The sequence below is a fragment of the Cucurbitaria berberidis genome (genome assembly GCF_010015615.1).
Source record: "Cucurbitaria berberidis CBS 394.84 unplaced genomic scaffold K460scaffold_1, whole genome shotgun sequence".
Classification (NCBI taxonomy): Eukaryota; Fungi; Ascomycota; class Dothideomycetes; order Pleosporales; family Cucurbitariaceae; genus Cucurbitaria; species Cucurbitaria berberidis.
This window is the reverse complement of record NW_024468935.1, coordinates 1394589-1415792: the sequence shown is the minus strand read 5'-3', so window position 1 is coordinate 1415792 and position 21204 is coordinate 1394589. Positions and strand designations below refer to the sequence as shown.

Here is a 21204-nt window from a genome sequence, read left to right as displayed (position 1 = left end):
GCCGATGCGACGACAAGTACTTTTCATGGTTTAGGAACTTAGTCTGTTTAGTTTTATCTCCAGGACGGCAAGACGCGCAAGGCCGGTCTTCGTTTCACCCGTTCGTCGCTTATCTTCACTTTCTTCACCACCAGGGTGAAAGCTGCGCACCCAACCACTCGAATAACGTCACAATAGCAAGCTTTCTCCGCACAGGCCAGTCGCACGCGCACGCTTGAACGTATAATCAGCCAGCACCAACTTGAGCATCTTCCTATTCCATCACACTTGTTTCAACCATAACATCACTCATCACTTGATACTCGATTTACGACCTCTTTTTGTGTACATACATCGCAAATATAATTGAACAAACGCAAGCATGTCGATACTAGCATTCATCAAGAACAGCTTCGGCAAGCGCTCGCGCGACCCCGACAAAGAGCCGCAGGACGAACCTGCTCCAATCCATGTTACAGTCACTGCGGATTCATACGTCCTAGCACCGCGTCGCCGCTCTGTACGTCTGATGAAACAGGCAGTCCTCAGAAATACCACTAATCAGGAGCCCCAGTCACCGCCTGGAAGATTTCCTGGAACGGACAACTACGCCCCCAAGGGTGTGACCACGACTTCCGACGAGCGCAAGAAGGTGAAGCCTGCGTCAAAGGCTGTCCGAGGTCTCACTTCAGGCATTGTGATCACGTCGACCGAAAACACTTCTGCGCCTACCCCGCCCGAGACAAACTCGAGTTCCAAGCTTAGCCCGATTGCACTCACTACACGGGATGCGGCACAAGATATACGACTTTCTGGAAGACGACGAGTTGCGATTCCGTCAACAAGAGACGTCAAAACCAAGGCAAAGATCGAGACGGCTACACACCAGCCTTTTCTAGACCGCCGTCAAAGCTATCCGAATCATCCAAACACGCCAACCATGAACACTGGCGAACGCCGTGCCCGAAAGAACGCTCAACGTGGCGCTGTCCGCCAGCAGTTCTCCACTCCAACACTTTCATGTACTATGCCACTGAAAGATCTACTTGCAGATCCAAATTCTCCGATTGCAAAGGCACACAAGGCCCTGAAACAAGCACATGTAAAGCGAATCAGTATCGACGAGGAAGTTGCACGCCTACGTAGGTCGCCAAGGAACAATGTCTTTTCTCGATGTCAGCCCAATGAGCAAGAGAAACTAGCCATGAAGCCGAAAGCACGCATTGGACTGGCGGCTGATACCTCGACATTAGTGGAGAGTGGGCCAAACATTGAGGTTATCGCCCTAGGCGGCCGTGACAGTACCGAGAGCAAAGACAACCCTTCCCTCTCTCAACCCAGCAGTGATGTAGAACACCAATCCGCCTCTTCGGTGTCGCCCAACGAAGGCAGCGACGGGAATTCAACCACCACCCCGTACTCCTCCACTAGGAGTAGTCCCTCCCGTATCAATCAAGACGTAGCAAGTGCCATGACCGAGATGTCTACCCACTTCGCTACACAAAATCAGGCACTTTCTAAGAACTTGGCGCAGGTGTCTGAGGCCCTTGCGCTCACAAATGCTAAGAATCTGGAGGCTCAACGATTGATCACGCAGCTCGCCACCCGACCGCCATCATCCCCAGCACAGTCTCAGCCACTCATCGACCCGGCGGCGCTCGAACAGGCCATCGAGCGCAAGGTCGATGAACACTACGAATCAAAGTTGAGTGGGCTATGGGCGTCGCAAAAACAGCGGCTGGTCCGCTCTACTCCTCTTCAACGGGACTACTTTGACCCACGGAGCGCGCTTCGCAAGAATCGAGCAGTTCTGCCAGTGGAGAAGACTCGCTCCATCCTAGAGGCGCATGAGGTGCAGTATCGCTATGAAATCGAGGAGTGTCCACTTCAAAAGTTACTAGGACTTCCAAGAGTTGCGAAACAGGAGTCATCGTTCTATGCCTCGATGAAGAACAGCAAGGAGGACTATCCTACCATCGCCGCGCCGTCGGTATTCGACCGTCCAGTGACGCCGATGGGAAACGGCTGGGCAGACTTCCAGACCTCAGTCTCCGCACGTCGGCCCTCTCAAGATATGGAGCTTGAGGGTACCGGTGCACCTGCACTTCTCCACACCTGGAAACCAAACCAGGGCATTGTGTTCAGCCAGCCTGTGCACTTACCAGATAAAACCCAACAGCCACTCTTTGGAGCGCCATGGCCGCGATCCACTGCTCCGCCAATCAACCACGCCCAGCAGGCCGCTCTAGACGCCAATCTCGATGAGGTTCTCAGGAGAGAACCTAGGAATGCCGGTATACAAGACTTCACGAACCCTCAGCAACAGAATGAGCTACCCAAAATCTCACATGGTACTTATCTTGCGGCATTCGACCGGTTCCTTAGAGACAACCCAAGAGAATCACCTTGGCCTAATTCCGATATTTCTCAGCAATTGGGTTTCGATGATTCTCTAGAGGAGGAAGCAAGAAACCCACCTTGGCGTGGCTACAGCAACAATGGCGCTCCTCGCAATAACCATTACGACACGGCACCTCCTCGTAACAACTATTTTGCCCCCGGCCCTACTCTCAGCAATCACTATAACAGTGGGGTACCCAGGGGTATGAGCGGAAGCCAGAATGGTGGAGGATTTGGCAATAGAGGATTTGGAAACGGATATCAGATGGTAAGTAAGGTATTTGATGGGCCGAAAGGGCACCATCATCGTCGCCGATGGGGTTAATGGTGAACAGGATGGATCTGCATCACCGACGCAGGATACTATTACGGAACAGCATCAGCAACAAACACCTCGAAGTGTAATAGACGGGGACAGAACTTTCCACGTTCTTACTGATGAGGATTTGGTAGAAGAGATGCTCTGAGCGAGCTTGCAAAGGGGAGATAGGAGGAATAGGGGGTATGAAGCCACAATAGGATAAGAGAGTACATTTGGGGGATCAGATGAGCGGGAAGCATCTTGCATACCTTGATTTTGATTTGTTTTGAGGGTTTATTGAGCGTTCATCCCAGCTGTTGCAGACAACAGCACCCATTAGCTTTGAAAAACATCATTTTCAACAAATTGCCGTCCGGTCTTTGATGTCTTTTCTGGTAAATTTTAATGCGCCAGAATGTAAGGGCATAGTTGAGATGCGATGGTGTTGACCGGTCGCGCTCCCTCCGGAAGTGAAAGCTACGATGACTCCTTCCGCATTCATAAAGTGCGTGTTAGATTTAACAGAATAGGTTCCCGCAATCACCTCGACCACTTCTAATGTACATCCACGCGTAGTCTCTGGAGCACGTCTTCCGCATATGCCTAGTCTGGAACAGCCTGCATAGCTGCATATCAACCATACACAGTAGGCGTAATTCTCCAGTGTCTTTATCTGTCAGGCCACGCTTGTGACTCTGAAGGCTTGTGGCTGTGTAGCAAATCGGGGCACGCGTTGAATTAGCGTTTCACTTTTTGGTTAACGTTACTATCCCCCGTTGCGTGACGAGAAAGCTCCCGCGCAGAAGCAATTCGGCTAGTTTGACTTCACCTAGCAAACTATCTCGTTGTGCTTGATTATTAAAGCCGAGCCTTTGATCACATGTTGGTAATTTCAGACCTACCACGCCGCTTTGCCAACGAGAAAGCTGTCGAGCTACGTTAGCGGGGTAGCGGCCTGGCATCCTATGAACTCTGCTATATAAGATATCTAGGAAGACGAAGGAACTTAAGACTTGATTCTAGCCTGTACACATTTATATATATCAACATGCAAGTATATTAAAATCGATACTGTATCATGTCTGACAAATGTTAAGGTGCGAATTTCACACTACTATCAAGGTCACACCCGACGCTAGGGCTCCAGGCGGAAATCAAATACAGAGAATTAGAGAGAAGGACTACGAACGCACGGATTGTAAAAATTCTGATAGCTACGTACCACCAACGAACCCCTCAACCAGTGCCTCGTCCTAGGCGAACGATACGCGAGATGGCTGAAGGAGGTTAGTTTGAAAATGGACAAAGAAACACATAATTACTCTCTCTACCCTGTCCTTGGATTTTTTGCAGCTCTTGTTAGCTTCTCAATCCATTTTCGGATCTTGTCCAACGCAATTTGATCGTGCTCTTGCGCCGAAATCGTGAAGTCTTCGTCAACCCATCCTGGCGTACCTGCTGTGATGAGTGTGTTCCCGAATGGCTGGCACGAACTGTAATCGACGATGATGGGGTCATCGCTTTTGTCGATCATAACTTTCATTAGCGTAAGATCGTTGTGCGCTCGTCCAAGTGAATGAAGGTGGCGGATCGCAGACTTCATTTTGCGCATGCAATTCTCAACGTCAAAGTGTTGCGCATTCTTCTCTAGTCGATGTTGGAGCGTAATTGGAAGGCGATCCAGTACAAGGCTAACGATACGACCACGCTTGATCAAACAACCATGGTACCTAACGATATGTGGATGTGGGTTACGCAGAGGGAGCTCCATTGTTTCAGCTTCATGTAACATGAGTTTTGGTAATAGGCCTGTACCTAAGAAGTCTAGGTGTAGTTTTGGCCTTTTGAGGAAGAGAGTCTCGTCGATCGGGGGTAAAACTACTGTGATGTCTGAAGGAGCCTCAGGGTACACATCCTCATCTGGAAGACGTTGCAAACTTTCTCTGATAATTTTCTGATTTAATTCGCATTTTCGAAGATTGGACTGGCCGAAGTAGGCAACATATTCATCGGATATGTAGCCGAAAGATGAGTATAGGAAGATCGGATTGCCATCCTCATCATCTTCCTCGGCGAACGCTTCGTAGCGGGGGGAAAGATCCCGAGCCGAATATAGCGGCAGCTCTTCATTGACCATTATTTAACACTGCTTCGACATCAAAGTGAGGCTGATGAAAAGTGGTTATAAGAGTGGCATTTCTCACAACCTCCTGCGGCTTGGAAAACTTGCGGAAAATCGTCTTGCCGGTCCGGTTACCCCTGCCGCGAGACAGCGTACTATGCGGCAGCGTGATGGTAGAAGCCTCAAAGGCACCACCCAGCATCCGCGCAGAGTGGTCTATCATCACATCTTCTCTCTACTTTGCTTTGCCGTATCGTCAGATAAGATCGAAAGCGCGCCCCACTCGCAGAGGTCGACCTGCCGAATGATCTACGGCACACACACAATGCTGGACGATCAGTTCAGGAAAGTATATGGGTTAGACTTTAAGGCGGGAGTCTTAGCGAAGATAGGTATGCGTCGCGCACATGAGGTGGCAAGGATAGGGGCGGTGGGAGAGGAACCTGTATTATGAAATGTTCTATAATCGTAAGAGAACTCGTATCAAGTAACTTGTAGTGGATAATTCCTGTAGTTTCTCTATTTAAGTCGTGATGTAAGATGCATCCTTTTTTAAGTGTTCTGATTAAGGGTGGCGACGATTGCCGGCTACTACCAAGCTTTGTATTAGCGCCGTTGCGTTCACACTTCTCGTTTTCCTTATCAACAAATGTCTCACTCATCACAACTCCATCGAGAGTCCTTGCTCGACCAGCCAGATATCTGCATTCCAATATTCTATTAAGCGGTGTCGCGTCTCGGCAAGTGCACAAAATGCGTTGAAACGTCGCGTCGACGCGTCAGAAACCTCCGAAGACAAGATAGCTTTGGCTCACGGCTCGCCCATTTCTGCAAACGGCACACCCAGCCACATCTAACCTAAAACTATGGGAAATAATCTCATGGATCTAAGAAAGCAAACTTCTCAGATCGCGGCTTCAACCATCGGCGTGGCATATCACCTTCGGTATTCAAACTAGGAAATCCTTCAGTGGGAGCAGTTAGCGTCCGGCTTCTAGGCAAAGATTTCAAGTGTTGCTAGGAACAAAGGTTCAGAATCTTTGGGTTCCAATTGTAGATGTGTCTTTGGTTGACACTCATACTAATCATCGAGCTCAGTCAATCATCCTTCTCCTTCTTACAAATCTTACTTTCGTGTCATTTTCATTACGTCTTGCACGTTCTTGACGTTGATGACCTGTCGCAAACAACGCGTGAATAGTTATGCATATCGTGACTTGCATCGCATCTTTGTTAAGAGCCCACCTTGACGAGCGCAAATAGCACGTGCAGAATTTAGGCATCTGTGTCCTTCACGAGTGACATAAGAAGCGGAGACTAGCAAGCAGATGCTGGAATCTAAGATCGCATAAGTAGATGTTCATATCTTGTGCTTGTATCACCAAATCCAGCTCACCTCACTGGTGCCCCCTTTAAGTGTAACCGAGAAGTCCAAACGAATCGAATCGGTGTATTGATTATTGCTCACTTCACCGATCATCATGTCGACCCCGGTTCCTGTTCCATGGCAAATGGAATTTCCGAGTAGCAACATGGTTTGCAAAGTCAGCTATCACCTCGATAGGCCACTACCAACGATCTACGCCGTTCCCATCAAAGTGACTAGCGGAGTCGAACGGAGCTATATCATGAGCAAGCGACTGCGACGTGAAGCTATTCTTGAGTTTGAAGAGACGCACTTGAAAGTGCTCAAGATTAACTCCGCCATACAGTACTGGACTGGGAAGGACGAGAACGATACAGGCAAGAAGTTGCCAGTCGACAGCATTCTCTTTCTAGGCCCGGATAAGCAACCCCCGGTCGACGTCTATGGGCTCATCGAGAAAATCGGAACAGAAGACATCCGTGTCAGTTCTGTCAGATGGGTCAAGAACGCCGACGGAAAGCCCAGTTCACAGCCGATCTACTGCACCTTAGGAGAAGCTGAGCCTGTTATGAAGGAGACCGGAACGGACAATTACTGGAAAAAGCTGGACATCTTGATCCGAAACTTCATCGACGCGACCAACATCGAAGGGGCTACTCGCACTCGGTCAAAGGAGATTCTGATAGAAGCGATGCCTAATTCAATCTCCCCAAAAAACCACCCACGCACAAAATCGATAGGCAAAAAAGATGGTGCTACTACCACTGCTGTCATAGTTGACGTTTCGAGCAGTCCAAAAACGCCGACGAAGCCCCGGGCGAAGTCCCTTGCAAACACGCCAGAGAAGCGCACAACACAAAAGCATTCAGAAGCTCCGATTACTTCCGACACTGTGGTCCCTACTCTAGCTACCTTGCTGGACAACTTCACGATCAAGGATGCGGAAATGGTCAGCACACTTTTCCGAATCAAGCCCAAGTTGGATCCGCACCAGGAAAACATTCACTTTGAACTCGAGTTGGTACCGGGTATTGCCCCAGGTGTGCTTTTATCGAAGCTCATCTTGAGTATTTTCGGCCGTGCACTTGCTGGTCAGGGGATTCATCAACATCTTGCAGACATCCGGAAACTGCTTACTGGACTAGTAGTCACTCGAGACTACCAGCCCATAACTGCCGGAAAAGTTGACGGCTTTGAAGGTGAGGTACAAGGCTCTGATCTCGACGATATTCTGACTAGAACTTCGCCAGGCAAAGCTGGTGCCCACAACTCCGAAATAGATCTCGGTAATCCCTTCAGAGAGTGCGTCATTCGGGATGTAAAATTAGCCGCAGATGTACCAAGCATCCTTCGCGCGGATGGAAAGCACTATTCCGTGGTAAAGTACTTCCAAGAGGGTAAGTCGCGAATCTTGACACGTGGTACTTCTTCCGCTTGTGGCTAACATATGTACAGAGATCGGGAAGAAGGTCCAGTACACGACTCTGCCACTCGCTCAGATCGGTCCGAATGCTTGGGTGCCTCTAGAGATGCTGAAAACCCACCACACTCAAGCGCTCCACTCTTCGACATTGACAACGGGACTTCTGAATGACGTTCTGAGATCGAATAGCCTCACCGACAAGCCCGAGCTTTTCAAAAATGTGACAGACGGAATCATAAATGGCATCTTCTCGGTGGACACGGTTTGTGCATATTCATTCATCGGGGCAATAGAAGCTAACACAAATTCTAGCGTCGAAAGATTATCAGTGCCAGTAAACAGAAGCCCAAACTTCACTCGAATGCAACAGACGTAAAATCAGTGCCGGTAATTGCTGATCGCAAGCCAATTAAGGCTACCAAGGGTCCGGAGCTCAGCATTGGGATCATCTATGTCGCACCGGAAACTTCTCGATGCAAAGACGCTGCCGAGTTTGTTGCGGACGTCGATCGCAGGATTCGTGGCCCTGTCCAGAAGTCCAAGAAGCACGCGCAAACCGCTCTCAAGACCCTCAATCTTGACGAGAAATTCTACTCCTCGGGTTCACTTATCGCTATCATTTCAGATATCAAGCCTCTACTACTCGCTGGATCCAGAGGTGACTCAGCTGTGCACGCTTTCCGCACCCGAAAACCAACAACGATTTTGGCCATTATTGACACTGTCGGCCGGACCAAATATGACGTACGCAACATCAAGGCAGAGTTGCACAAGTTCGGTGACCGCAAAATTGGTGCAGTGACGCACTGCACCACGCGACAGTCTCTTGGAAGGCTTTTGGACGACAACAAAGCTATTCCAGGCTATTTTCCTTTGGGCACTTTGTGGAGACTCAACAGCATGCACGGCGGTCAAAATTTCAGCATTGAACGAGAGGATTTACCTGGCAACACGGGATTCATGGTTGTTGGCGCGCACATCTCTCATCCCGGTCCAAATGCGTCCCAACACTGCCCGTCAGTAGCATCGGTCGTTTCCAATCTGAATCAGGACCTGACCACATACCCTGGAGCTGTGCGCATACAACAAACTCTGCGTTCTATCGAAACGAAGAACGGTCGTTTGGTACATCATGTGGAGCCGAAGATCCTTCAGCTAGAGGGAATGATGGTGGAGAGGTTCAGGGCCTGGAAGAACAAGAACAACGGCTTGATACCCAGAGTTATCTTCTACCGAGATGGCCTCGACATTGTCCGAAACAACGTCATCAGCACCGAGCTCAAGGCTGTTGCCGACGAGGAAATGCGGGCGATTCTTAAAGCGATGCGAGCCATCTTCCTCGACGATGAGCCTTCTCTAACCTACATCCTGGTCAACAAGCGCATTGAATTGCCTTATGGTTCGGACATGAAGGCAGCTTTCGGCAATGCAAACATCATTGCATTCTCTACCACCACCGGAAGCAAGTACGAGTACCATGTCATGCCGACGATCGGCAAGGAAACCCGAGTGACGAAGGAGCATGCAGTTCTGGTAAGTCATCCCCTATGCAATATTCAATGTCGCTAACACGCCCCCAGACAAACAAGCTCAACACAAAGTACCAACTCGACAAGCAAGCAATTCCCTCCATTGCACTTCCCGTTCACTACGCGCAAAAGCTGGCTCTTCGCACCTTTGACTACTTCCGCTTCGCAGTCACCAATCAGTACGACACAGTCTCTAGCGTCCTCAGGCGTGCGAAATATCCCATGACTGAAGCCGACAAGAACGATCAAGAAACAACTAATCTCATCAAAGATTATCTTTTCGGTCTTCCTGGCGAGACCCGGACTGGCGACGTGGCAGATGCCGATGTTTCGAATCGAAGTAATCCTTGGCCGGAGCGTCTGGATGAGACGATGTTCTACCTCTGAGCACCGGTGACGACAAGTTCTTTTCTCTGGTTTCCTCTACTAGGTTTGCTACACATCTCCTTTTCTCTGTTTATCAACCGTCTTGTCGTTCTCGCGCTTCCTCCGTTTTTTGTTTTAAATAGACTTCACGTATTCCGCTTTGTTTTCGCGCTTGATTTCTCCCCCTTTTGTCCTCTCTGTCGCCATGCAACTTGGCCTGGGGCAAAGTTTGTGTTTTGAATTTCTCTGCTTGCGTTCTGCATTTCCGCCTGCGTGTTGAGTTTCTGCGTTGCGATTCGGGTTGCCTAGCATAGCTGTCTTACCATACTCATTCCCTCACGCATGTAGGAGCCATTTCATAGAAACGAACAGTCATTCTTCATTCTAATATCCGTGCATTAATGTGATGCTGGTATGTACTAATATGGTTATATAAAGGGAGTCGGAGTACCTTGAGAAGCGCGCTGTTATTCATGTATGTTCTAGATCTTGAAACTCTCAGTCATAATCGAGGACAGGTGGGTTGAAGGGTGCCAAATCAATTCTCTGCGATATTTCTACATGTAGTGACAGGTGGGTATTTGCCCTCGGTCATAAACCAAAACGCCACGCTCGCTAATAAATTACGACCGAGAGTGTACTACAAAACGATTAGTGTTGAAAAGTACCAATCCCTTCCTACAAAGCATTACAACCGCTCACGAAAGTGTCCCCTGCCTGTTCTGTTCCTGTCCAGCTGGTGCAGTCCCTATATGACTAACCAATTCTGCTTCCTTCGCCCTGCTCTTCAACTCGTCATCGAGGCCCGTACCCCTGGTCCTCAAAGGGCTGGTGGCATCGGCAGCGCTATCGTCAACATCCAACTCTTTTTCCTTGCGCCTGACCGTGCCCATACTAATTACACTAGCATCGTCGCCATCACCTCTCTTCTTCTTCTCACCCTCCCCATTATACACCTCGATAGTGACATCTGTGTTGTCTTTGCTGAACACACGTAACCCGACGACGCATACAGCATTCCAAGGGTCGCGCTCGAACTCGTCTTCGTCTTCGATGTAGGGGTAGCGTGCGCCGTTGTACCATACATAGCGTGTTTGATGGCGCTCGGAGAAGTGACGAGGTACGTCATCGTCATCGGAAAAGGAGTCCAGCGAGCACGGGCCATCGATTTCGGAATCCCACGATGAGTCGTCAGACATGGCGTTGGGTGAGTACATGCCGTGGCGGGCGCGATGCGAACATACACTTGTGCCGCGTCCGCGGGTGACTTGAATTCCAGGTCGGATACCAGGGATAGGTGTAAGGGTGGCGCGGCGAGAGGGCGCTGGAGATCGGCGCTCTGGTCGTGGACTGTACGGTCGTTGCGACGGTGTGCCCGGGTGGACCTCGTCCATCTGTGGCGTAGGAACAGGTGAATCGGTCGTCTGACCTTCGTTGTACCCATCCCGTCCGTTGTATCCATCACGGCCGTTGTATCCATCGCGACCTTGATAGGCGCCGGGAAGCTCAACATTGTAGCCGCCCCGGCCCTGGAGTTCACCAGGCATATTCTGATTGTAGCCACCCCTTCCGTGGAGTTCGCCAGGCATGTTTTGGTTGTAACCACCGCGACCTTGGAAACCTTGGCTATGAAGTGCAGGAGACGCTTGTGGACTGTGGTTGTACCCGCCCCGACCTTGGAGAGCCAAAGCCTCGGCCATCGCAGATCCCTGGGTCTCACGGTTGTACCCTCCACGACCTTGGAGAGCTCCGGGAAGGGTGGCGTTGTAGCCATCTCGGCCTCGGTTGTAACCTCCTCGACCACCAAAGCCGCCGCTCGGGCTAGGCGAGCGCTCGCTGACGGCACCGGTGCTTGATGTGCGCTGGTGTACTGAGACGGCCTGGTGGACGGCCTTGGAGTCATCATCCCCAGACGTACGATTCTCTTCTTCGGCACTAATGCCCAGACCACTCAGCCCTTGCAACTTCTTCTCAACTTCTCTCAAGTCACCCGATCGATTCATCCTACGCGTCTCCTTAGCGGCCTTCTTCTGATCGCGGAGTTCAGCCTTTCTGCGCAGCCTCTTACGGCGGTCGTGGGAGTGCTTCATCTCAGCCTTTTTACGCTCGACCTTGTGCTCCTTGTGACGCTGAGCTTTCTCTTTTTCTTGCTCCCGGAACTGGCCCTTGGCGTGGGCAAGGTCATAAGAGAGCCCAATTGCCAGAAGTTTCTCGCGACGCTTTGTGCAAGTAGATCGGATAACCTCGTCAGGCGTCGGGTTATCAGGAATTCGTGTCGCTTTGATCTTGAGAAGAACAGTATAGTTACCCGCCTCGAGGTCAAGCTCGGTGGAGACGGACCGCTTCATATAGTAGGTACCATTGCTGCGCACAATGTACTCTTCCTCGTCGTCTTTATGAAGTCGGAACTGCAGGTTGAACTCGTACTGGCCTTCGAGGCCCTGATAATACCGATCGTCAAGTTGACTGAGCACAATAACAACAGGTCCTGGATTTGCAAGGCTGATCTTGAACTTTGTGTCCAAATAATCGACACTCCATGGAACGTTGACGCTCGTCCACTGCTGGGACACTGTCCACTCAGGTCCAAAAAGCCTGGTGCGGTCAAAATGCTGGTAGTGGCGTAGCAGGTCGTTATAAGAGATCCAGAAGACGCCGTCGTCACCAAACTTGTGGTTCAGCTTCTGCATCCACTCAGGCGTCCACTCCTCGGACCCATCGCTCCAGCGTCCAGTCCATTCGGTTCGACCCCAAGGATTGCGCAGCTTCAGCAAGCGCTGATTGTCAATTTCGCGAGCTTCCATGATCGAGTAAGCGTGCTTCTCCTGAATGCCCTTCCGTTCACCGTAGATGCCGCCCATCTGGCCACATCCAAAAAGGAAGGTCTTGTTGACATTCATGAGCTCCTCGTGCCAGAACTTGTCCTTGTCGAGGATGTCGGTCGCGAAAACTTCCGACGTAACACCTCCGGTGAGGTCTTCAATGCCTTCGCCCACAAAGCCTCCGTCGATGGCAGAGTAGTCGCCATGGGCCTTGGCAAAGGCCTTTTCTAGTAGCGGCAGCCAAGTTTCATTAGGGTCGCTACACTGCGCAAAGTACAGTGCCCTGGAGCCAGTCTGCATAACAGTGCGATATTCCTCCTCGGGGCTCTTGCGATTCTGTAACTCCAGCCAATTGTATCGCTCGAGTTTGGCCTCGTCAAAGTCTTCCTTGATTAGGTAAAGCTTGTCATCGATGACTTCCGAGATCCACTCGCCATCTGTGTCACGTAAGCGCGGGTTCGACGTGTCGCAAATCTCGGAATATCGAATGCCTACCTCTGTGGAACACAAAGCCATACACGCCAACCTGCTCGTCCCGTGCGACGCACACCCGTTGTATGAGCTCTTCCTTGTTGCTTATCGTCGCGAGCGCGGACATGAACCAGCAGTCGCCATCATTGCCTTGTCGCACATCGTTGGCTGTTGCGCCTTCTATGAAGAATCGTGGGCTATCGAAGATGTCCTACCGCACTAGTCAGCTCTGTGCTAGCGGATGGAAGGAGCTACCCTACCTCTACCCTCTTGACCGACAAGGGATGGAAGTCGGTCTGTTCTTCATTTAGACCGGACAAGCAATCGGAGGGTATCTCTTGAGAGGCTTGCGACCGCTTGAAGTCGGCCTCGATGTCGAAATGCGGGTCGCGGTACTTTTGATTCAGCCGCCGGCACTCTTTGACGATCTTCGCGACCTTCCTACTGCACGACTCAACGGCCTCTTCGTAGGATGCAAGCGCATTGACTCCGGGGATGGATCCTTTCGGCGCATGCGCTGCAGCGCGTTTCGCATAGAGATTATCGGGCAGGATGGTGAAGATCTTGCCGGGATGCTTCGTTGTGAACTTGTTCCAGAACTCGTCGATATTCCTTTGAGGGGCCTGTTTTCTCACAGGCAGCCGCGGGCGCGATGCCGGTGCTAGAGCTTCCTGGATCATGCTGGGCGCTCGTGAATGTGGAGTGGTGATGTTGATGAAGTCGTTGTGGGTTCCGCTCGACGCCATGGTCATTCCCTAGCCGAATTCAAAGTGCTCGGGGGCCAAGTGTCCTACTAAGGGCATATGGCATCCATTGGGGACTCACGACTGGTTAATAAATGGATGACGATGAGTGACGAGGCTTTCCAGCCCCCAGCCGACGCTCAACAAGCACATGCCTGTGGTATGGTATTTTGAGAACAGTGAGAAAAAGAGTGGGGCGGCCGTCAGATACGAGGGCACTGCTCGGCGCAGCCGCTGGAACCCCTCCGTTCTCCACCAATGTGCGAATCAGCATCCAGCGGAGGTCCCGCACTCATCGTACAATAAATTTGCAGGGCAGGAAAAGGCGGACATGCTGAGAAGGCGGAGACCGGCTGCAGCTGCATCGGCCTGCATTTCCAGCTGCATACTGACGTTGGGGAGACGAATAGCGATGCGGTGCGGAATCACTGTGCTGTGTGGAGAGCTTGTCGTTCGCTATGAGCGGGATGATACACCCATGTACCATGCTGGATTCGCTTGAGGGGGCGGTGAACTAGCCCCATTTCAGGTGGGCAGCCTGACCGACTTCTTGCCTGCTATCTGGACGCCGTCTCGCAGTGATTTGAAGGTAAGCCTACTCGCCCACAAATCTGCGATCTGTCCCGAGTACCGTGGGATGTACTGGCTGAGATGTCACAACACGCGCTGGTGTGGAACAGAACGACGTGTCTCCGTGATACCTTGCGGATGCTTCGACGTCACAGAAAGTCGAAGCTGAGTGTTGGATGCAACATGGTCGCCGATGGATCCAGTCTGCATGCACCCTGCTGGATATGCGTAGAGTTTGGCACTAAAGTAGGGACTGGTCGGGTCGAAGCAAATGCAGTCGGCACATGTCTAAGAGGATGCGGTCGTCGTCATCGGTCGCTTCAATAGTGTGTGGGACAGCGTGTTCTAGACTTCACCCGGGTGATCGAACGAAGGGAAGGCCGTATTGGTAGCTGTGGGTGTCTGCATGCTGCATGTTTGATCTGTCGTTTGCCAATCGATAAGCTCGTCTCACCACCCTCTTCATTTGGGTATTGTCTGAACGAGCACCTCTCCCCTCAAGCAACGTTGGTTCCCGAAAATTGAACATGTCTCAGCCCGTCCATGGTGCTGGGTTCGTAGTCTCCGCCAAACGTCTAGCATACGGCTGTGCCTGCATAAGTTACGACGCGGTATGGTGCGGTCCCCGTTAGCAGACCCATAGCGAGTCAAGTAGCGGTAACGGCTTTACCGTCTCCCGAACCAACGTCCCAAGCATGCAAGACAGCTATGATGCTTCATTCGACCTTATCGCACTGTCGTTCGGACTGCCCAGGTAAGCGTTGGTACTCAGCCCTATGCATTAGAACTGCAACTTGCCCTGCAATCATTCAGGACGTCTAAAATCTCACCGCACTTCTGCGGACTCTGGCCTATCATGAGTCAAGACGTGAGCCGCCTTCTAGAAGGCTAAATAGAATTATCGAAAGCGTCGAACTGCGCGAGGGTTGATTGGGACACGAAGTCGTAAAGTGTGACGATGAATAATGATGTTGCAACTTGGGTGCATGTCGCTGACAAGTCGAGATGAAAGAGTAGGCAAACTGCGATCCTTGCCACTGAAGGACTTCTTGTTGCTTATGTTTGCCTTCTCCTGTAAAGCCATTCAGGCTGCAATGCAGTCCCAATAAGGTGTGTGGAACGTTATAAAGATTCCCGGGGCTAGTGAAGCGGTAAGGCGTCCTGCCCTGTTCGTCGCACTGCACGGAGGACCCGAAATTTTTCGAAGCAGCGATATCAATACCGTATCAATAGCCCACATGATTCGGAGCAAGAGCCACTGGATGGGCGGTGAGGTGAGATGCTCGACTGCACGCGCAATCGCATCAATCATAGCGACTACCGAGCGTATTCCGATTACGTCACAGCATTCCTTGCTTCGTGAGTCACGACATGTAACTACTCACGTATCCTGTGTTTCTGCGCAGTTGTGTGAAGCTTGTTGCAGATAGCCAAGTGCATAGCCCTGAATGGAGCGCGTGGAAACTTATGTGTGATAGTATTATTAATTGTTGTATCCCCAAGTAGTCTGCGCATTTCTATTCCAAATCACCCCCACGGGGGCTATCTTAATGGCAAGGAATTGCTCATCGAAAAAATATCAAATCATGTCCTATGCCAAAGACACCGATTAATGACATAGAACACCCGACAGAATTGATAAGACCAACGCAAATAGTGCACCACAAATCTGCCGACCAGGTTATTATCAGGCCTCAATAGCACCTCCTGGCATACCCATGTCATAAATATGCATAAATATCTATGCATTCTACTTCGTGATACGATACATGATGAGCTTGTCATCTGCTTCTTCATTGAAGCCCACAAGCTTAACTACGTGATGCAACCCTTCAACAAGTAGTGGCTAGGTCCAGTCTAGAAGCGTCGAAGATTATAGCAAATTGATAGATCGACAAGAGAGTGACTTCACTCACTAGGGCATTCTGAATGAGAGACCCTTTGCTCATTCCAGTCAGCGCTTCCATGCGATTCAATCTCAACCTCGTACCAAAGCGCAGAAGCTCGCTACATCTTCCCCAGACAAAGACCAGCGTTCAGCCACACCTCCAACTTCCCCATTTATATAACTCAATGATATCATCTCACCGCTCCTAACCAACCACTCATTGACGTCGCAAAGATAGCGTGGGCTTTCACGTAGCCACCCCGCCACTGCTGATAGCACAGCGATGACTAATCGCTGCATCAAGGGTGCCAAAACCGACAGAACGCGCCCAAGTTGGGTGTAAATGTGGTCTCGGATTTGGTGAAAGGCAGAGACGGCCCAGCTGGCGAAGGAGGGGAAGTACGTTGTAATGTTGTAGTAGAGTATGTCGACGCTAATTCGCAGCATGATATGTAGATTGACAAGAAGATTGATGCATGCTTTGAGCGACGGTTCGTGGAGGAGGACCGTAAGAATTAGGATGGCGAAGGCGAACCTGCGGAAGACTGCTTGCATGGCCGTGAACATGAAAGCTGAGAGTGCTTGTTGAGTTTTGATCTGCGCTTCTTTTACTTCGATTCAAAGCTCGGTGCCGTTCCCAGTCGGAGCGGGTCTCGGAGACCGTTTTTGCGGCAGGTGCGAGCCGAAAAAAGGTTAAAGTTTCACCAAGAATATATGTTTAGTATGTAGATAAGGCGGTCCAGATGATTTTTGAGTGGGCTCCGTGCGTCACAGCAAACGCACACTGCACTCAGCAGTCGGTAGTGAATGTTGATATCACAGGGAACGCATCGTATTCTCACGTCGACAAACCTGGCTGATTTATAGTGTGCGGGACCTGAATTGCTAGTAAAGAGAAGCCATATGATCTATCTTATTCAGTTCTATAGTTTCCCACTGCATTGCGATTCTATTTCATGTCTCAACGTCTACGTGAGAGTGAGAGTGTGCGTGAGAGAGGTTCTAAAGCTCGTCAGAGCTCGTCAATCGTAGCGGCTGTTCGCAATCCGAACCACCGAACCTCTACCGATTGTACCAAACCTAAATCGAGTGATGATGCCAAAGCTCCGCAGTGAGAGATCCAGCGAAAAGAACTAGACCAAACAGTGAGAACAATGATACCATCAACACCAGCTCATCGCATGCTTTCTCGTCATGTTCTTCGGTTGTCTCCTCAGTCATTTGACCTACTATATCCTTCTCTTCGGCCCCAACACAGGTCGTGTTGCTGCCAATAATCATGTAATCCTGCAAATAGGTTTCGAAAACTGAAGTGGCGCGGCTTGTAGGGATTTGTGAGGTAATGTATTGTGAGACCGTACATGGGCGTGAAGGAGAAGGATGTTTGGAGATGACGTGATCCATCTCGTCTTGGAAGTAATCCAGCTTCCGAAGTTCGTGGCGAATATCACTGGGATGTTTCGTCGTCGGCTGGTTTTCCCAGACACCGATTCGGCGAGCACTTTCTGAGCCATGATGGCAGTCAGCCCTATAGTGGACGATAAAGTATCCGCCACCATGCGTTGTGGAGACGCTGTCTTTGTTACATGCGCCGTCGACTGCCTCAGGTGCGGTGGTGGTCTCATCTTGAAGGTCGACAGACCCATGCTTGATTTTAATACCACGAGGTACGCCAGTGCGTTCACTATCCGGTGCTAAATCGTAATTCGAAAGGGTAGAGTCGATATTGTCGCGTTTTCCCGCAATTTTAATACCAGCTTGACTTCCAGCTAGTTCTTCAAGCTTATCCGTCGCTTCGTCATCAGAACTCGCTTCTAGGGTATCATTTTTCGGCAACGCAGTGCTTGGATGAAGAGGATGCGATTTTGGAATCGGATAGCACTCTTCCACTGATGAGCGACTGTTAAAAGTGTTGTTAGGGAGAGATTCGATAGCAGCCATGATATAATCTTTGCAAGAGCAAGAAGGATGGTGCAGTAGAGATATATGTATCCCTGAAAACGAAGTGTGAGTTAGCTCGAGATGTTTGCCTCGATGGAAATGATTGCCAACACAACAGGGGCACGCAGTTGAGCCCTTTGGTAGTTTGCGACTGAGATAGGGCGGGGGGGTCAAGGCAAGGGAAGGTTAAGGTATGTTTTGGAGAGGGGCCAAATTTATCATATGCAATCCACTGTTAGCATTGCGAAAGCGTATGAGCTGACTCCTTCCACATTTTATATTTAAGACTGCCGTGCGTTAGCTGCAGCAGAAAGTTGTTTTACGTCTCTAAGGAAGTTCCGGAAACTTTTGCTGCAACAACAAGTTTGTCATGATCGGATTTGCGTGAAATCTATTGGTGAAATAGCGTGACCTAAGCTTTCATTGGCAAATTTGCCATACCAACGGGAGAATCATCGCAAGCTAATGCGTTGAGTGAATGGTGTGATGATGTTTCGGCCGTGCGTCTGTAGCCATCAAGGGTTCTTTGCCAATGCAACTATAATTTCACACTTCTCACACTTCTCACTTCAACTTCAGCTTCCACCTCACCAAGATTGCATCCATGACTTCCAAAGCAAAGATGCCCGGGTTGGGCTACCACCAGGATCCGGCTTCATCTCCCAGGGACTTGAATGAGATCGTTGCGCGATACTCATCGTCGGCTCTCAGGTCATCTTCAGCAATATCTGAGCGACGGCCATACGAAGTTTTGCCCCGAGAGGTTGCAGGGGACGATAATGTCGCGCCGCTATCATCTTCACCTCCACCCTACGTTTCTTCAATCTACCGGTTTCCTTTAACCTTTCAACACCGTCGTAGCTCGACGCATTCCGGCTACCTCAGCCGCGATCAGCTGTTCGGCCGCTCTCCCACTCCAGAGCCCGAATCAAGCCCTCTACCACAACCGGAAGCGTTGCAACGCATTGATTTGCAACGCTGTGTGAGTCGACAATCACCGAAGGCTGATCCCCTTATTTCTTCTCTGGAGAGGAGGCAGCAAGAAAACGACATTACTCTGCAGGATCGGCCCTCTTTACCAAACCTGAGGGTCAAACAGAAGGAAAGTATTAGTACGTCTGACCTATGCTCCTCTCTTCGTGGTGGGCGGACCTCGGCTTTTAGTTTGCGACAACGTTTCTCAGGATCACCGCGAGATGAATGGCTGGAAGCAGGTACTCCTGGTCCAGTGACTACGGATAGTGGAATTGAGCCGAGTTTTATGTCAAGATCCACGGTGGCTCCGACCTTCGAGACAAGAAATGGGACTGGTGGTGCATATATCAAAGATGGTAAATCTTTCAAGGTGTCACCTGCCGAGACGGCTCTCCACAAGGCTTTAAAAAAGGTCGCCCACCCAGAGAAGACAGATCCTACACGAAGCGCAAGTTGGAGCAGAACAGTATTCCACCGTCACGATCCACAGTACGAATTCCCGAAAGCCAAGACTTTGTACGAGAGTCTGCTTGAACTTGACTCGGTCAAGTCACAGGCGTCTCCTGAATTACTGGCTGATGTCACCTCATCTCACAAAGCTGTCAAGGCTCTTGACGAGAAGAAATATATCAAGCCCTCACATAAAAACTCGCCGGTTAATGAGACCGTTGATCTGGACGGAAGCTACGTCGACCTGCAAACTGCTTATGGAGTTGCAGGTTTGCGGGCTACTATCTTCTCGGGGTCGAACAATTTCGAGAAGATCTCAGTCCTGCCGCCGCGCGAGGTCTTCTCTCAAGAACCAATCGGTTTAGCAAGCCAGAATCTGTTGTCGGCTGTGCCGAGGGGTAATAGTACTTGTAGGAGGAAAATACCGAGCCTGAGGGTAACACCAACCTTGATCATATTCGACCAATCCCCTCTGCCACCAAAGTATGAGATTTCGTTGGCAACGCCAACTGTCATCATCTCAAACCACCCAATACACCCCCCCTGTTACGGTTTTTCTAGCAAGGAAGTGACCGTGTATCCGTCACCCATGACACCTTCACAACAACAACGTTTGTCATTTTCAGATTCCAACATCGCCATCATACGCGGCTGCATATCGTTTGCAGTGATACTTAACGTCCTACTGAATATTGGTAAGGGTATTCGAGCAGTGCAGATTACGTACGACATCAGTATTGCTTTCATGATCGGTATGTCATTGTGTCTGGTATTGAACTGGGTGCGGGGTGGTCGGTTCATTGTTCCCGGCGGCCTTTTGCGTAGTCGAGAACATGTTCATAATACTGAATGAGAGTAGTAGGGGAGGACAGAGTCGGTACAAAAGATGAAAGAGGTACTTGCGGAGATAGGTGTGCATCGCTTTATCCCCCAAATATTAAGAAGTGAATACCATTCAGTAGTATATGGCGGTGGCAGGCCCTAAATAAGCCGACAAGAGAGGTTTGTTCACGTGGTGTGCTCTCAAACCAACCAGACCTAAGTACCTGGATCATATACGCATTTACCCGAATGGCGCCCATTTTAATAATCTATTGAAAGTCATCCTGGAACCCATTGCTCGCAATACTCCTTATATTCGAGGCAGGGTCCCACCACAAGTCGCACGGATGATTCGTAAAGTACTTTTGGCGAATCTAGAGTTTCTCTTGCCATCTCGCGATACTCATCATCTATGTGAGGAAACATGTGGCTCACATATCGAAGACGATATCGTAGGCTCCATGGTTGGAGGTCCTCCCATAACTCGTAGGAAGATTTGAATACGGAACACTCATTCGTTTCGGCCAGGTGGTCAGGTTCTGGAAAGTTCCTTGTAATAGCAACTTCGATGGAAGGTTAGTGATCCCCGCGTTGTTTCTGTAAATGTTGATGAAGGATGCGGCGGCGAAATTTATTTAAGAGACTTCGGAGTGCTCCGGAATCGGAAACTGCATTACGTTCCCTGCGAATACATGCAGGTAAGCAGGGTCGGATGTGTGGAGGTGTAAGATGCGTATTAAGTTCATCGAACAGGAGGCAGGTATTGATGTGGTCAATGACGCTGCAAAGCTTCTCGTACTCCCCTTCCGCGCGTGGATGGTACAGTACAATTGAATGCAAATAATCCATATCAGGATGTATATTGATTCTCAAATATGAGTCCAGGTCCAATAATAGTTTTGGTGGCTTGTCTAAGATTTCGCGGGCTTTTGTTTTCATAATATCCGCAGCTTCGCAACGCGTCTTTCGGCAGGTTGATAGTATGGAAAGCGAGACGCTTTCCACAACTATTGTGAATGCCCAGGCTTTCTTTATC

General features: G+C 50.1%; 6 protein-coding genes across 6 annotated transcripts; 3 read left to right on the top strand and 3 right to left on the bottom strand.

Moving 5' to 3' along the window:
* Positions 1-361: 361 nt before the first annotated feature.
* Positions 362-2846, top strand: K460DRAFT_411871 (uncharacterized protein; the record flags this gene model as incomplete). The annotated part of the gene is made up of 2 exons (XM_040937500.1): positions 362-2647; positions 2715-2846. The coding sequence occupies 2 exons, from the start codon at positions 362-364 to the stop codon at positions 2844-2846; spliced, it is 2418 nt and encodes an 805-aa protein (XP_040792667.1).
* Positions 2847-3686: 840 nt separating this feature from the next.
* K460DRAFT_390683 (serine/threonine-protein kinase-like protein) lies at positions 3687-4817 on the bottom strand (the record flags this gene model as incomplete). The annotated part of the gene is made up of 3 exons (XM_040935791.1): positions 3687-3704; positions 3903-3957; positions 4012-4817. The coding sequence occupies 3 exons, from the start codon at positions 4815-4817 to the stop codon at positions 3687-3689; spliced, it is 879 nt and encodes a 292-aa protein (XP_040792666.1).
* Positions 4818-6283: 1466 nt separating this feature from the next.
* Positions 6284-9850, top strand: K460DRAFT_422502 (uncharacterized protein; the record flags this gene model as incomplete). The annotated part of the gene is made up of 4 exons (XM_040938175.1): positions 6284-7565; positions 7624-7853; positions 7904-9124; positions 9172-9850. The coding sequence occupies 4 exons, from the start codon at positions 6284-6286 to the stop codon at positions 9505-9507; spliced, it is 3069 nt and encodes a 1022-aa protein (XP_040792665.1). The 3' UTR covers positions 9508-9850.
* A 334-nt stretch (positions 9851-10184) lies between these two features.
* On the bottom strand, positions 10185-13558 carry K460DRAFT_422500 (cysteine proteinase; the record flags this gene model as incomplete). Its single annotated transcript, XM_040938174.1, has 3 exons — positions 13040-13558; positions 12804-12990; positions 10185-12745 (listed from the first exon to the last, which is right to left on the bottom strand). Exons 1-3 carry the CDS (start codon positions 13529-13531, stop codon positions 10185-10187), a joined length of 3240 nt encoding a protein of 1079 aa, XP_040792664.1. The 5' UTR covers positions 13532-13558.
* Positions 13559-17060: 3502 nt separating this feature from the next.
* K460DRAFT_350205 (uncharacterized protein) lies at positions 17061-17921 on the bottom strand (the record flags this gene model as incomplete). Its single annotated transcript, XM_040931486.1, has 1 exon — positions 17061-17921. The coding sequence occupies one exon, from the start codon at positions 17919-17921 to the stop codon at positions 17061-17063; it is 861 nt and encodes a 286-aa protein (XP_040792663.1).
* Positions 17922-18525: 604 nt separating this feature from the next.
* Positions 18526-20199, top strand: K460DRAFT_400185 (uncharacterized protein; the record flags this gene model as incomplete). The annotated part of the gene is made up of 1 exon (XM_040936301.1): positions 18526-20199. The coding sequence occupies one exon, from the start codon at positions 18526-18528 to the stop codon at positions 20197-20199; it is 1674 nt and encodes a 557-aa protein (XP_040792662.1).
* Between the last annotated feature and the right edge of the window lie 1005 nt (positions 20200-21204).